General features: G+C 40.5%; 1 protein-coding gene across 1 annotated transcript in view; it reads left to right on the forward strand.

Annotated features, from left to right (window-relative positions):
* Positions 1-11,532: 11,532 nt before the first annotated feature.
* Positions 11,533-14,904, forward strand: part of apcdd1.S (adenomatosis polyposis coli down-regulated 1 S homeolog) — a 30,800-nt gene continuing 27,428 nt past the window's right edge. Inside the window, exon 1 of the mRNA XM_018223640.2 lies at positions 11,533-11,875. Within this exon, the coding sequence (XP_018079129.1) occupies positions 11,812-11,875 (64 nt within the window). The 5' untranslated portion in view covers positions 11,533-11,811. The remainder of the gene's footprint in view (positions 11,876-14,904) is intronic.

The following is a 14,904-nucleotide window of genomic DNA, read 5'->3' on the forward strand; positions in this document are numbered from 1 at the left end:
AAAATCCAAAATCCTTCTCTCAATCTCGAATGCTTCCTTCATACTAAGGGGCCGTGGATTTGTGGCTTTTTAGGGTTACTCAGCTCTTCCTAAGTTTAGGGCAAGCTAATACAACAAGGCCACAGTCCCGGTTACCCTGTCCTGCCTCCTACTTTATGATGTCCCAGGCCTTAGAAAACGATCAAGCAGTTAGCTTTTGGGACAACTCCACCCTCTATCCAATTTTCCTATTAATTCTTTTTTATGGATTTGAGCCATGTCTTGTTTTTAACAACTCGCCACCACTTTTGGTCATTATAAATATAATTATTTTTTTAGATATTGAATGAATTGTTAAGAAATCCTTACTATTTATCGCACTAGCACTTTATTCACTTATGAACTGCACCATAAAAATTTATTGTCATTAATTGGAGTAATAAAGCATAGATCCACTATTAAATTCTTGGAGTATTATCTTTTTAACTAACTTATTGGATCCTACTTTATTTATTGATTAGCTCACATTTAAAATCAATTGACTCTTTAGCTGTTTCATTTATTTAAATATATGTTTGTTAGGATAAGGAATTGATACACGCCCTAATTGGCACTCACTCCTTTTTAATTAATTTATTGTCCATTACTGATAATGTAATACACCTGAATTTAGGGATTACTACGTAATCTTTTTGGTTAAATGCGGGGTTCTTTTTTCTTTTATAGTTTTTTAAAATTACTAATTGCATAATCCCTGAATGTACATAATATAACATATGTTTTGAAATATTATTATTCTCTGTTTCAATATACTGATAAAGCCACATAACTATCAGTCCATCTCTATACAGTAGATGAATTTCTCATGCCTGGTGCTTGCAGGGTGAGGCCTAATGTTTTTTTTCCCGGCTGTAGGGGAGAATGAAAGATGTAGCTCATCATATCCACACCTTTCTTTAAAACTGCACTGCACAAAAGAAACTGGTAACTATTAACTGGAAGGGTATCATTGAGATCCCCACATACATCAGAATACTGCATATGTACACAAAAACAAGGGTGGTCCCAAAGGTCAGTGGGTAGCATTAATGCTGAACAGATTTGGTGATTGGAGACCCCCACTCCACAATACTGACTGCATGAGGTCTGCACATAGGATGCTTAACCTCACACGCACAGAAAAAAAAGCAGTTTTATTGTGATTGCAAACTCCTGGTAATATATGTATGTAGGTATAGGATCTATTAAATGGAATGCCTTAGACCTGGGGTTTTCCGGATAAGGGATCTTTACATAATTTGGACCACCATACATTAAATCTGCTAAGAATATCTAAACAAACCCAATAGGATTGTGTTGCCATCAGAATGGATTTGTGCAGCTTAGTTACCATCAAGTTTCATTATTACAGAAAAAAAATGAAATCTTTTTATTTATTATTTTTAATTAGAATTATTTGCTTCTTCTGGAAGAATGCTTCTGTAGGAAATTGCCTTCCAGTATTTGGAGCTTGCTGGACACTGGATAAGGGATCATCAGTAATTAATTATAATATATACTGCATTGTATTTTTTAAAGCCATGCAGCAAGCATATAAACTTCAGGATGAAATTGCTTGTCATTACGAGCAGTCCAGTTGTCAGTTGTAGTTCAGAAGCCAATGACAAATTGCTTATGGAGAGACTCCAGGACAGCTCAGTGTCAGCAAGTGAGATCCCACCAAACTGTACAAAGTGTTAAAGTAGTAAGCCCAGATGTGAAAGGCCTACACCTGGTTCAGATTTCTACACTTATTTCATATCCATGAGATATTCTTTCTCCCCACCCAAGAAGCATATGTCATACATTCTTATCTCTTATTTCCATTCTTTATCATGCAGTGAATATTTTGACATTTCAAGGTAAGACATAAAGGGGAATTGTAGCCATGTAAAAGTGCAGAGGCACCGTTTTCAAACGAACTACACAATAACTTATTTATACTCCTTTTTGTGAACATAAAGGTGCTTACAAGCGTGATAGTATAGTGACTGGTATATCTGACTTCAAAATACAACAGTACTTAAGCTTGTTCAGAAGGCACAAAACTGCTGGAGGTGCACAAAATGGGATTCTGCCTAATGGCTTGTTTATTGCTTTCTAATAGATATAGAAGCTTTAGAAGTTAATTAGCAGTGGTGATTGGTTCAGTGGACAGTGATGTCCTGTTCTTGTGTAACCTACAGTATGTAACTACAACTTCCACTATCTTACTTAAGTATGTGGTTATGAGAGTGCCACAGATTGCTCCTATACAGTAGCTTAGACTTTTTAATTTCAACAATGTGTTATTAATATCTGTACATCTGTTGCAGGAGCCTATACAGGTAAAGGATCCCTTATACAGAAACTGGTTATCCAGAAAGTAAAAAATTATGGGAAGGTCATCTCTCAGATTCCATTTTAATAAAAAAAATTCAAAATGTTTAAAAATATTTCCTTTTTCTCTTTAATAACAAAACAATACATTTTACTTGATCCATAAGATAAGATATAAGTAATCCATATTGATGGCAAAACAATCCTACTGGATTTATTCATTTATTTGTTAGTTATTTTTTAGTAACCAAAGTATGATTTAGGGAAAACCCCAGACACTGAGTGAGCATTATGGATTATAGGTCCTATGCCTGTTTATTGTTTTTATTTTCTTTTATGGTCAAGTTGCAGCTATAAGAACACATCAAACAGCTACAGTATATACAATATAATACATGAAATAGAACAAGTCCTAGTGGTATATAGCGTTGTCAATTTTTCACGGTGGGCCTGAACTACTGCAACATTTTAGTCTTTTAGTCATTTTTAGCTCATCATTATCTGTTCCATTATCATTGGCTACTCAGTGACAATAGTACACAATAAACCTCCCAATGGTCCCATTTTCTGTGGGACATTTGATAATCAGGAAGCTGATGGAGTGGGGCTTACTGGAAAGTGGGCTGGGGGAGGGGCTTAGCAGAAAGTGTGTGGGTCTGGTTGTTTTGACATGTCTGGAAAAAATTGGGTGGATCAGAAGCAGCTAAAATTGTCTCCTTTTTTTAAAAAAAATTTAAAAAAAAAAAAAAAAAAGTCAACTGAAAATGTTCTCCTGTCATTTCTACATTATATTGGATTCACCATTTTTGCCGCTGCGGGCAAATCCATTCTGCTGCCAGCTTTATGTTGCCAATGTGTTGCACTGTTGCCCAAAACCCTTATTCTTACTTAAATAAAGGAAACAGAAAAAACTTATTAGCCCTTGACACAGATGTCAGCTTCTAGAATCAAAGCATAAAAGAGCTGTTCAAACACATTGTGGGTTAATGAATTCTTTTAAGAGTAGCATCACCCATGCAACCCCCCCAAACTCTGCTGCGCTAGGCCCACAGTTAAGTGGCATTTCCAAAAATCCAGCTCTGATTAACCCTTATACTGTCAATGCTCTGGATCTATCAGACTCCTTAAAATTAATAACAGTTTTGTTATTAAAGCATAACATCTGGTTTGCATGTGGCTTCCATCAAGAAATGGGAAACAAAAAACTGACGATTCTATGAAATATAATAATGTTTTTGTTAGCATTGGCAAACTAAACAACAAGTTTACCAAAACAGCCTTTTATAGGGGTGCTTAGGAACATACCTCCTATACAGTACAGTACAGTACTACTGATTTCTTGACAACCTATTTCATGCATTTTAACCAATTCTTATCGAGGAGGAAGATGATACAGAAAATAGTGGAAATATATTTAAATATTTGTATTTATGTTTCCTTTTCATTCCTTGGCCCTGAGTCTGGCCTTGTGTTGACAATAAGCAACTTATAGCCACACAGTAAAGGTTTATTTTGGATAAGTTGCAATGCAGTGCTGTTCTTAGTTGTGATAGGACGAGGTTGGGTTGAAATGTGGGGCCCATGAAAACATTGTAGCGCACCCGTAGGTGTAGCTTTTGCTGTGTATTAAGGCTGTGTGTGACCAGGCTAAGACTGCTTGTAGTGTGCCCTGGACCCCCAGTGTACCTGTGCAACTCCCTGCAAACTCCCGGTACCTGGTGTAGATCAATGCAGCAGGATATTCCGCCAGACAATTTCTTTGCAGTAAACTATAACTTGTTTATTAACAGATAACAGTGGCAAGGTTGTAGTTCACAAGCACTTCGATGTTCACAGTAATTATAGAGTAGCTTCAAACAGTAGTATTCCCTCCAGGGGGGCAAGGTGCAGCAGACGGGCTAATATTCAATATTTATCAAAGTTACAGCAACAATAGACTTGGGGAATAGTTACCACTCTCACTGGGCACTATCCCTCTGGTGAAGCACTAAGGCATGGGTTTCTCAGCCTGAGGTCTTGTATCTTGGCACCGGACTTGATCCTCACCTCACCCACTGTATTCAGCCTGGGGTCTTGGGTCTTGGTATCCTATCTGGTCCTCAACTCACCCACTGTAGTCCCTGCACTAGCGGTTCAAATACCACGGGGTCCTAACCCCACTATTTCTCCTCGTTGGAGCCACATCTGCTCACTAGCTACCCTGTGCTGACTTTCACTCCTAGAGCGACTATTACTGTATTACTATCACTATCTTACACTTAACTAACTTTCCCGGCAGACCTGGACCTGTAGTACCTCACACTGATGCAAAGTCCCAGGACAGACCCAGACCGCATGGTGCTAAACCCTTTTATATTGACAAACAGTGCCATCTAGTGGACAAACTCCATGAACTAATGTGGACCCAGCAAGGGACATAGCTGACTGAGTTACTAAAGGGCCCTTAGGTGTCCTTTTACCAAGGGGAAATGCCTGAGATAAATACACCCAAATCTCAGGGTCTCTACAACATATTTATGTTTACTGCCACTAATTTACTTAAAGGAACAGTAACACCAAAAAAATTAAAGTGTTTTAAAGGAATGACGATATAATGTACTCTTGCCCTGCTATCTATGCTGACACCCTAGCTTTCCTCACTGGTGTCCTGGATAACGAGCATGAGCAGTTTAAAGTTGTGATTTTTTTTTATTCTACTGTGCATGTGCACTATTAGGAAAAGCACAGATGATTGCTGGGGCATTTGGATATGGTGGTTCTATGCTCAAGGAATAGTACACTATTCAGTAGGCTCTGGGTCTATGTTTAGCGATTATATTTGGGGGTATATTGGGGGTGTATAACACATTCATTTGACTTGTCCTTTAAATGCTTCCAGTCAACATAACCCACAATGGGGCCCTGCCCTTGGCAGATGGGGAGAACAGGGAAGGGCTGCGCTGACCGATGCTGCTATTGTCCCAATAAAGTACAGAGACAGGGATAGAAGCCCCAACCCAAGCGGTACCATATGTGTGACTTGAAAACAAAGGGCATGCATTAGACAACCACACATTATGGGTAGCAGAGAGCATCTGTAGCTCATTTCTGTACTACATACTGTGTGTGGCCAGGTGTAGTGCAAGGGGGTTGTTCACCTTCAAACACTTTTTTCAGTTCAGTTGGTTTCAGATTATTCACCAGAAAAAAAGACTTTTTCCAATTACTTTCTATTTTCTATTTGTGACTGTTTTTCTTATATTGAAGTATAAAGTTTAATTTTTCACCTTCTAAAGCAGCTCTGGGGAGGGGGGTAGTATAAGTTCTGTGTGCTTCAACCACCTTGTAAAAACTTGTGAAGTGGGTGCAAAGCAGACCGGAAACCCTTGCCAGGGGTTACATAGATATACAGGAAAAAAAATACTGCTGCAGCGCCTCTTAGTTGCAAGAGTGAAAATTTTAATTCATTAGGTCAGACAACCAGGCTGGGAAGGGGGGGTGGCTGACTCTTTAACTGTTCTAAATTGATACATTTCAGGTGGCCATACACATAGAGATTCGATAGTTTGGCATCTCTCCCCGATATGCCTTAAGGTGGGCAATATCGGGCTGATCGGATCATAATGTATGAAATACAGGCGGTTGTATCACTGGGCCACAGCAACAACAGATGCAGTCGGCGATCCCATAGGATTTCGAACCCTGCCTGATCGTCATCTGGCTAACTTTTGGTCAGATATCGATTGGGGAAGCCCATTGGAGGGCAGGGCCGGAACTAGGGGTAGGCAGAGTAGGCACATGCCTAGGATGCCAGGCACCTACCTTCTCTGTTGCCTACCCCATGTCCAGACCCCTCTCTCCTTGTGTTCCCCCAAGGGCACCTGCCCAGCCTGGCCCAGCTCTGGTCACCAGATAACTATGGTTTAAGATTAGAAAAGGTGGATGCAGCCACCAATATATGGCTATACCGCAATAAACGTGCAAGGTGTTCCTTGCTTGCATCAGTTCTGTGTGCCTCTGGATTGCTTGACTTCTAGATTGGATTTGTGGTTGCCGGACCTCTACCATTGTGCACCAGACAGCACTGAATTATCTTACACAAGGTTGTGCCAGAGCCAGATTTCTCTTGGATGCAGCCACCAACAGCCAATAAGATTTTGCTATTGACTTTCAATGGGGAAATGGAACCTGCTGCACAGTATTAAAGGGGTTGTGCAGCTTGCAATCAACTTTTAGTAAGATGTAGAGAGTGATAGTTTATGAATATTTGCAACTGGTTTTCATTTTTTATTATTGATTAGTGATTTTTGGCTTTTTATTCAGCAGCTCTCCAGTTTGCAATTTCAGCAAACTGGTTGCTATGGTCCAATTTATCCTAGCAACGATGCACTGATTTGAATAAGAGACTGAAATCTGAATAAGACAGGGCATGAATAGAAAGTTAAGTAATAAAAACTAGCAATGACAATACATTTGTAGCCTTATGGAACATCTGTTTGTTAGATGAGGTCAGTGACCCCCATTTGAAAGCTTGGAAAGATTCAGGAGAAAAAGGCAAATAATTAAAAAAGTATAAAAAAATAACAGTTGAAAAGTTGCTTAGAATTGGCCATTCTAAAGCATAGTAAAAGTTTACAGTAAGGCGAACCACCCCTTTAATGCCAGGATCCCCAAACTCTTCACAGTTTGTCACTATGGGAGTGCAGTTTTTGGTTTTGGAAAGTGGGTGGAGCCATCAACAGCCAATTAGATTTCATCTATTGAATTTTATTGGTTTAAATTTAACATGCTGCCATGCTCATACAATTAATGCTAGAGTCCCCAAACTTTGCAGAGTTAGTCACTAGATAGAAAAGGTGGGTGGAGCCAATTTATATTTTTACAGTTTTGAGAAGAGGACATGTATTAAAACATAATTTGCAGGGCTGAAATACAATGAGCAAATGTAGTAAAGAAATTATATTAAACCCAAAATTGTGCAAACGTATGACCAAAAATGTGCAATTTGCAAGGAAATATTCTTCAGCTAACAGTAATTACATTTTAATTGTGCAGGTGATTTTTTAACACCTTTTTAAAAATGATTGAGTTTTTGAGGAAGAATGTTTATTGCATATGCTTCTTACTGGTGCAAAAATGAAATGCAAGCAAAAGAAATGCATTTATCTAATCATTCACAGCTCATATATGTCATACATTTTACAGGGTTTTTTGTTGTTGTTTGATTCTTGTTGGTTCAGTTTATAAAACATTTCCAACCTGATGTAAAGAAGAACGGGTCTTTTAGCAGTATGTTTATAAAATCGGAAATCTATTATCTGTGCCCAGGATATCTTTTTATGAACAATATGAATTTTCCGTAAAAACATGCTTTTAGTATGTAATAGAATGGCTGATTTTAAACAACTTTTCCATTGGTCTTCATTTTTTCTTTTTCATAGTTTTTGAATTACTTTCCTTCTTCTTTTCAGCTATCAAATGGGGGTCACTGGGGTGGTCCACTTTTAAGTTAACTTTTAGTATGTTATAGAATGGCCAGTTCTAAGCAATGGTCTTTTTTTTTATAGTTTCTGAATTATCTGACTCCTTCTGGCTTTCAAATTGGAGTCACTGACCCCATGTAAAAAAACAAAAGCTCTGTAAGGCTACAAAGTTATTGGTATTGTTGCTTTCTATTAACCCTCTTTCTATGCAGGCCCTCTCCTATTCATATTCCAGTTCTCTTTTTCAAATTAATGCACGGTTGCTAGGGTAATTTGGACCCTAGCAATCAGATTGCTTACCTTGTAAACAGGAGAGCTGCTGAATAAAAAATTATTTCTCTCATCGTGTGAAAAGTTAATATAAAGGTGAACTACCCTTTTAAGCCCAGTTGATTGTTAGTAAATAAGTGATTATAAAAAGTAGTTACAAGTATGCCCTAACATATTTCAATGGATTGGGTTGATATTCGTATATGTACATTAGCCAAGGCATCTGGCAATTAGTTTGTTACACACAAAGAAGCTTCTGTTGGTCAGAATTGACATTACCATCATGTATATTTGGGCGGTGGTGCATTTATGTATCTCAGATGATATTACTTGATATCTTATAATTCTCTATTTCTGCATATTGCAGTAATACTATTGACTATTTAGTGAATAGGAAAAAAATAAAGCAGTGAAAGAAAAATCAAGAAGAGGGGAAATAGTAGTAATGTGGAGGGCAAGAGAACAATGTGTATGACCGGGAAGGATAAAGAATGAACTGAGAGGGGAGATTTCAGTGCATAAAGCCAGTGTTTCCTGAGACACAAAGGTAATGATGTGAGAAAGGGGGCGGAGGGGTTTAAAAACTCATGTAAAGGAAGCAGCTAATAGAGCTGATGAATCTATTTATTTTATTGCCAGTTCTAAAAGCTGACTGTTGGGCAGACCAGTAGAACAAGTCTTTGCCATTGTATTATTCACCTTTATACTGTCCTGAACATTTCCCCCTCAAGCACCACCTGGCTGTTCCACTTCCTGCTTCTTCAGCTGGGAGCTGTTATTGGCACTTTACACTGTAGTATAACAGCCAATCAGCAAAAACTGTAGATGAACAAGCTTGATGTCTGGCCTCTCCTGTGTGAAATCTGAGCTGGGATTGGCTGCCCACATCCCACTGTGCTTCTGGGAAAGATAGTTGGCATAGAAAAGGAAAATAACAGGTCTTGGCACAAGAGGGGTTTAACCCTGCGTAATCAATCCATACAGTTACTACACAGCAGCCACTCCTATGTAACATTAAATAGTACATTCATACCTATTATATGTGGGAGCAGGAGGCCTTGGTCTAGTGGATAAGTCAGCTTCAATGCAAATACCCCCACTACAAACCCTGGTTCAATCCCCATGTGGAACCAAGAGCTCCTTGTGAACCTGGACAAGTCACAAGTTTCTCCCATGTCTGTGTTAGTAAAAGACCAGGTTTGCTGCACTTTACTTTTGACTTTATTTACTTTATTTTAATCACCAGAGATGAAACAGCGACATTTGTTGGGCAGCTCAAAGTGGGAGGAGTCTACAACAGCCAATCAAATATATATCACCCATTGACTTTAATGGGGAAATTGAAAATGCTGCCAATGTTAGAGCTTTGAAGTTACACTCACCAAACTTCAGTCTCCATACCTCCCAACATTTTGGAAATAGGAAGAGTTAGAAAAAGATTTGGCGTGTGGAAATGTTATGATCGTGCCTATTTTTGTGGTGACAGCCCCTGATTACCATATTCATTTGACAAAATTTGGCAAGTTATGAAAGTTTGAACACATTTCTGTGTTATTACAGTTTTGCTTATGAAGGTGAAAGTCACAGTTTCCCTTATCTTGTTGCAACTGTTTCTTTGCTTATCTTAAATTGTTACAAAGGTATCCAAGTGCACCTACCACATATTCTGGGCTCTCTGCCAAAATCTAATTAGGTTTTAGAAACTTTGTATCTTTTTTCTGGCTGTTCAGTGCAGGAGATCAAAGGGCAAGTTGGGACATTTCTGTAACAATCGAGGACTGTGGGTTGAGCTGTTAAAATTACAAAAAAAGGGACAGTTGGCAGGTATGAATCACAAGTTTTAGAAAAGTAGGCAGGGCCAACAACAGCCAATCAAAAGTCACCTATAGACTTTCATTGGTTTACATTTAAACTGCTGCCATTTTTTAAATATTAATACCAGGCTCCTCAAACTTTGCAGGGAGGTAGTCATCAGCAGGGCCGGAACTAGGGGTAGGCAGAGTAGTCACATGCCTAGGGCGCAAAACTGGGGGGACTCCAGGCACGTACCTTCTCTGTCGCCTACCCCATGTCCAGTCTCTTCTCTCCCTGAGGTTTCCCCTTCGAGTGGCTCCCGCGCATGAACGAATTGATTTCCACATGCTAGTGCGTCATTTTGCACATGCCGGTACAGGGAACAGCTAGGTTGCCTAGGGCACCTGGCCACCCTGGCCCGGCTCTGTCGGAGGGTCCCACACACGGGCCAATGAGCTGCTGACTTGGTCTGTCTGCAGCTTTTATCAGGCCATGTATCCATGATCCATTTGTTATCTTTGTTCCTGCTGAGCAGAATCCCTGAGTTTCATTAAAGGTAACTGTTAGAATTGATACAATAGTCGCTAATATTCTACAGATACTGCTGAGAAATGTATCAACTAAATGTAGGAAATTGTAACAGTTCGAAATACTCCTGGATCATTCGAGTTGTCAGACTGAAACATTAAAGGCAGGAACATTAAACTTTAAACTTCCAATTTTGGGAAAACGGTAAAAAATAAAAGGTGGAAACAATTGAAAAAAAACCTTTGTTTCTGGTGAACAATGGGAAAACAACTGAAATGAAAAAGTGTTTGGAAGATAAGCAACCCCTTAAGGTGGCCATAGATGCAAAGATCCGCTCGTTTGGCGGCATCGCCAAACGAGCGGATCTTTCCCCAATATGCCATTAACGAGCATGGCTATATCGGGGGTACTCTGAATGTTCAGCCATCCGATTACGATGCACAATGGGCTCTGGTGGGATCAGTCGGGTCAAAATCAAACCTGTCCGATCGACCAAACGACTGATCTCTGCCGGAAGAAAAATGTCAGCACTCTCCACACACGATCCAAAAATCGTACGAATCCTCAAATCGTACGATAGGATCTTTGCGTCTATGGCCACCTTTAGATTAGATGCACCACTGGTTCCCTATGGTGTGTGGGCTATTGGCATCTCTGTCTAACTAAATGCAACATTGGTAGCCCTGTTTGTGAGGCTCCCTAATTTAATAAGCAGCTTCTCCGCGGAACTCTTCATTTACATGATCATACTGTACTCGCAGGCCTGGTACCCACAGGGAATGGACATCCATAGAGCACCATGCAGCCTTGTTACCCCCGTGTGTGAGGATAGTGAGCAGCCCAGTGTTATTAAGAATCCCCTACACGTGTTGGTATTGGCGAGGGAAAAGTCGCGTCCCCTATTAGTGCTATGGTTCTGCCTTCCGGTTCTCCAGTGCCCCAAGTAAGAGCAAGATGTAAATGGCGGACACACCCAGCAGCGCCCTGTTTCTGTGTCACAGCATCTGTTAATCGTTTACTAAAACTTGAGAAGTGCCAGTCCCGCTGAGCTCGCAGGCAGGAGACCAGTGTGTGCCAGCTCTATGCCCAGCCACAGTTTCCCCGCCCCTGCCCCGCCCACCTGTTTATAAAGCGGGGAGTGCAGCTCAGTGGGTAATTGACGGGGGACGGGCTGAGGGACAGGCAGAGCGGACAGCGCTTCTAATATTCTTGCCTGGGACTGACCTCTCCTACTAATCTCTCTCCCTGTACTGATGCTGTGACACTCCGGGTGAGGAACGGAATGGCCGTGCCCTTTGGCGCTGATACCCCGCGCTACTGAGCCGGGGCAATAGGAAAGCCCGGTCCTTATTGGATGTAGCGCTGAATAACCAGGGACTTGTGTTGTGGATCTTTAGGGACATTGTGGAGCCGAGCGGCCATGGGAATCTCCAGCTACTCCCCGAGCCTCATCTCCTGCTTCTTCCCTCTCATCACCCTGCTCGGTAAGTGCCTGGCGGGTCCAAACTCGCCCCAAAACTGTGTGTGGGTAACACACCCCCCCCCAAACACACACAGGGGGACCCCTATCTCCTATCCTCATTCTGTTCTCCGTAATCCATCCACTACTGACCCAGCTCAGCCACTCACAAAGTGAAGGGAACTGTGCCGGAGTTTCCCACCGGACTGCCGTGCTGTGTCGCTGCGATTAGGCGCGATTAAGTCTCCGTTTCACGGCAGGATGTTATTTCACATTCAGTACTGGGTGCACGAGGGATTATTAATGGGAAGCTCCCGGATAGCTGCAATAATCCGCTTTATTGGCGCACATTTAGCCCTAGGGGGGCAATTGCTGCCTTTGAAGTCAGTGTATCCGCTAATATAACTCATCTCCCCCTTGGCTACAGGCAGCAGTTCTTTAGGACTTCTACATTATTCAACAGCAGACCGGCTGCCTTTATATTAGTGCTGCTTTCTGTCACCCTTTCATGTAGGAATAACATGAGTAAGATACAGATTTACTTGTGGGAGGCAGGGCTATAATACCATCAGTTATATGGGAATAATGTACTAAACTGCACTAAATGTACAACAAACTAAATGCATTTGAGCAACTACAACCCTTTGCATCCCCTCCAAAAATGTGTTTTAGTGACACCCTGCAAGAATCTCAGGATACATCGAAGACTAAATCATTGTTTTACCAACCTTATGGGCACTGCCAGCCATTAGATCAGGATTTCTATATCAGTGCTGTTAAATCCCTCATAATAAGAAAGTGCAAAGTGCACAATATAGGTGCAAATCACCATGTTTTCTGTCCTCAAACCAACAATCCCCCCCCCCCAATTTACACCCTGCACAATATTTTCAAGCTCTGTTGCAAATCCATCTCCATGTTGGTAAATCACACTCAAACTACAGTGCAAAATTAGCTTGGCTAATATGTGAGTGAATTGCACTTGCCCTTGTGTTGGGTGGTATTGGACCCTTGTACCTGTATACAAAAGGGACACAGCCTTTGTGCTTTACAAAAATACAATTCTGGCTGCAGTAATGGGGCAGGTGCCTCTGTTTCATATTACATTTTCATACCATAAGGGAAATGATGCACCGGATACGGGGGTTCCATCGAATCCAAAATAGTCGGTTCACTGCATCCCTAAAATAATGTGATCGGGCCTTTGAAATATTTGTCATTTAAGGATTGTTTTTTTTTCAGTGCACATCAGGACTGAGAGAAATTAAAGCTTGCCATAATGATTTACAAACTGCCACATAGTGCAGAAAAGCTGACATTTTGAATAAAATCCTTGACTCTCATGTTAAAAAATGTAAATGTATCGATTGCCAAATTATGGTGCATTTAACCCATTTCATAAGTATATAGTATAATGGGCTAGATTTAAATTAATTTAAATTAATGAGGAAACATATCTCTTTATTCAATTTCAACTTTCCCTATAGACTTCAATTGTGTTTTCAGGTGATAAACCATGTGATAAGCTTTTATCTTGAAACTGAATTTGACCCAATGTGTTAGAAGTGCTGTACTTTCCTCTTGACTTCATATGTTGATATGCTTACAATTTTAACACTGTATACAAAGCTGTAGGGGCGTCTAAGAAGGGGCACCTGTCATAGAGCCTGCATTTACTAGGGCGCTGGTAGAAAGCATAGTAGGAAGAATAGGATGGGATAGTTTAAGGAGCAGTGGGGACTATGGCTGTCATTGTGTGTGGTGGTGCCTATAGCAGTGAGGCTAATAGCATTGGGAATGATTGGCTATAGGGTTTGAGGTATAGGTGATGGAGCCCCTGGTGGAGCTGTGCCTGTGCTATAGCAGGCAGCAAGATGTCAATAGAGTGACTGATGAGAATACACATGGCCCAGTGGACTAAGGCATGTTTGGAATGCTTATCTTTGGTTCCTGTGTCTTGCCCAGTAAAATGAATATGGTATGTTTTCAGCTTATTCCAAATAACCAATTTTACCCAAGTGGCACATTTATCAAAGGTTCAGTCTAACTTAAAGTCCCCTGGGCTATTTTTCTGCAGATTCACACAGCTGCTTATAGGTGAATCCTCTCTCTGTGTTTGTAAACTGAAATGTAGGGTTTTAACTGCAAAGTTACACAAAGCAGAGGAATTTGGTATTCTCAGTCTGTCAGTAACTTGTGTAAATCTAGTGAACAAAGGCATAAAACACATGTTTAAAGTTTGGCACACTGCTGCGTGGCTGTAATTTTGACTTTAATTATTAGCGATATGGAGAACTTTAGCTGAGAGCACTGTTGTGGTTAAATTGGAGGGGCTTCAGCCCACAGAGAAGCTGCAAGCATTTAGCAGCAAAAGCTCCTAAATCCATTGAGTTGGATTAGATGTAGGCGGTTATACCCACTGGAAGTCTAGGAAGTTATTTTCAAGGGTTTCTAGAGTTGCCCACAGAATAGCATGAAATTAGCTCAGCTGGAGCTGAGGGTTTTGCTGTGTTTTCTTCTGCTCAGGGTAGAGAACATTCTTCATAAATCTTGTTGTTACTTTTATCATCTTATCTCCTACCAGGGCTGGAATCTTCTGTTTAAAATAACAAAAACCAATAAAAATGTGAAATTTCATAGCTGGTGTTCTTAAACAAAAGCAAAAGATCTCTAGAACTATAAATTTGTACTACACCAAGTAATTGAGTTGTGATGTTGGTGTTACAATGAATGACGTACAGTTACAGAGTTGAACTTATTTCAGGAGAGTAAACTTGGGTGACATTTGCAGGGGTTTTCGGAAATGTGTATTTCTGCATTGAGAAGCACAGATTATGTTCCTGGCTGATTTGAGGTAAGAATGCATCATTATATGAGTCTGCTGCAACATATCTCTCTCTTTGTAATAAATTTGACTTGTTGGATGAATTTCAAGGAAAAGGTGAACAAACTGTTATGTTACATAATGCATTGTGGATGTATGTGACACTTTGTGGATCGTTGCTCCTGATCCTGATAAAGCTTTGCTAAGGGGCAGATTTATCAAGGGTCGAA

The sequence above is a fragment of the Xenopus laevis genome, chromosome 6S (genome assembly GCF_017654675.1).
Source record: "Xenopus laevis strain J_2021 chromosome 6S, Xenopus_laevis_v10.1, whole genome shotgun sequence".
NCBI classification, from domain to species: Eukaryota; Metazoa; Chordata; class Amphibia; order Anura; family Pipidae; genus Xenopus; species Xenopus laevis.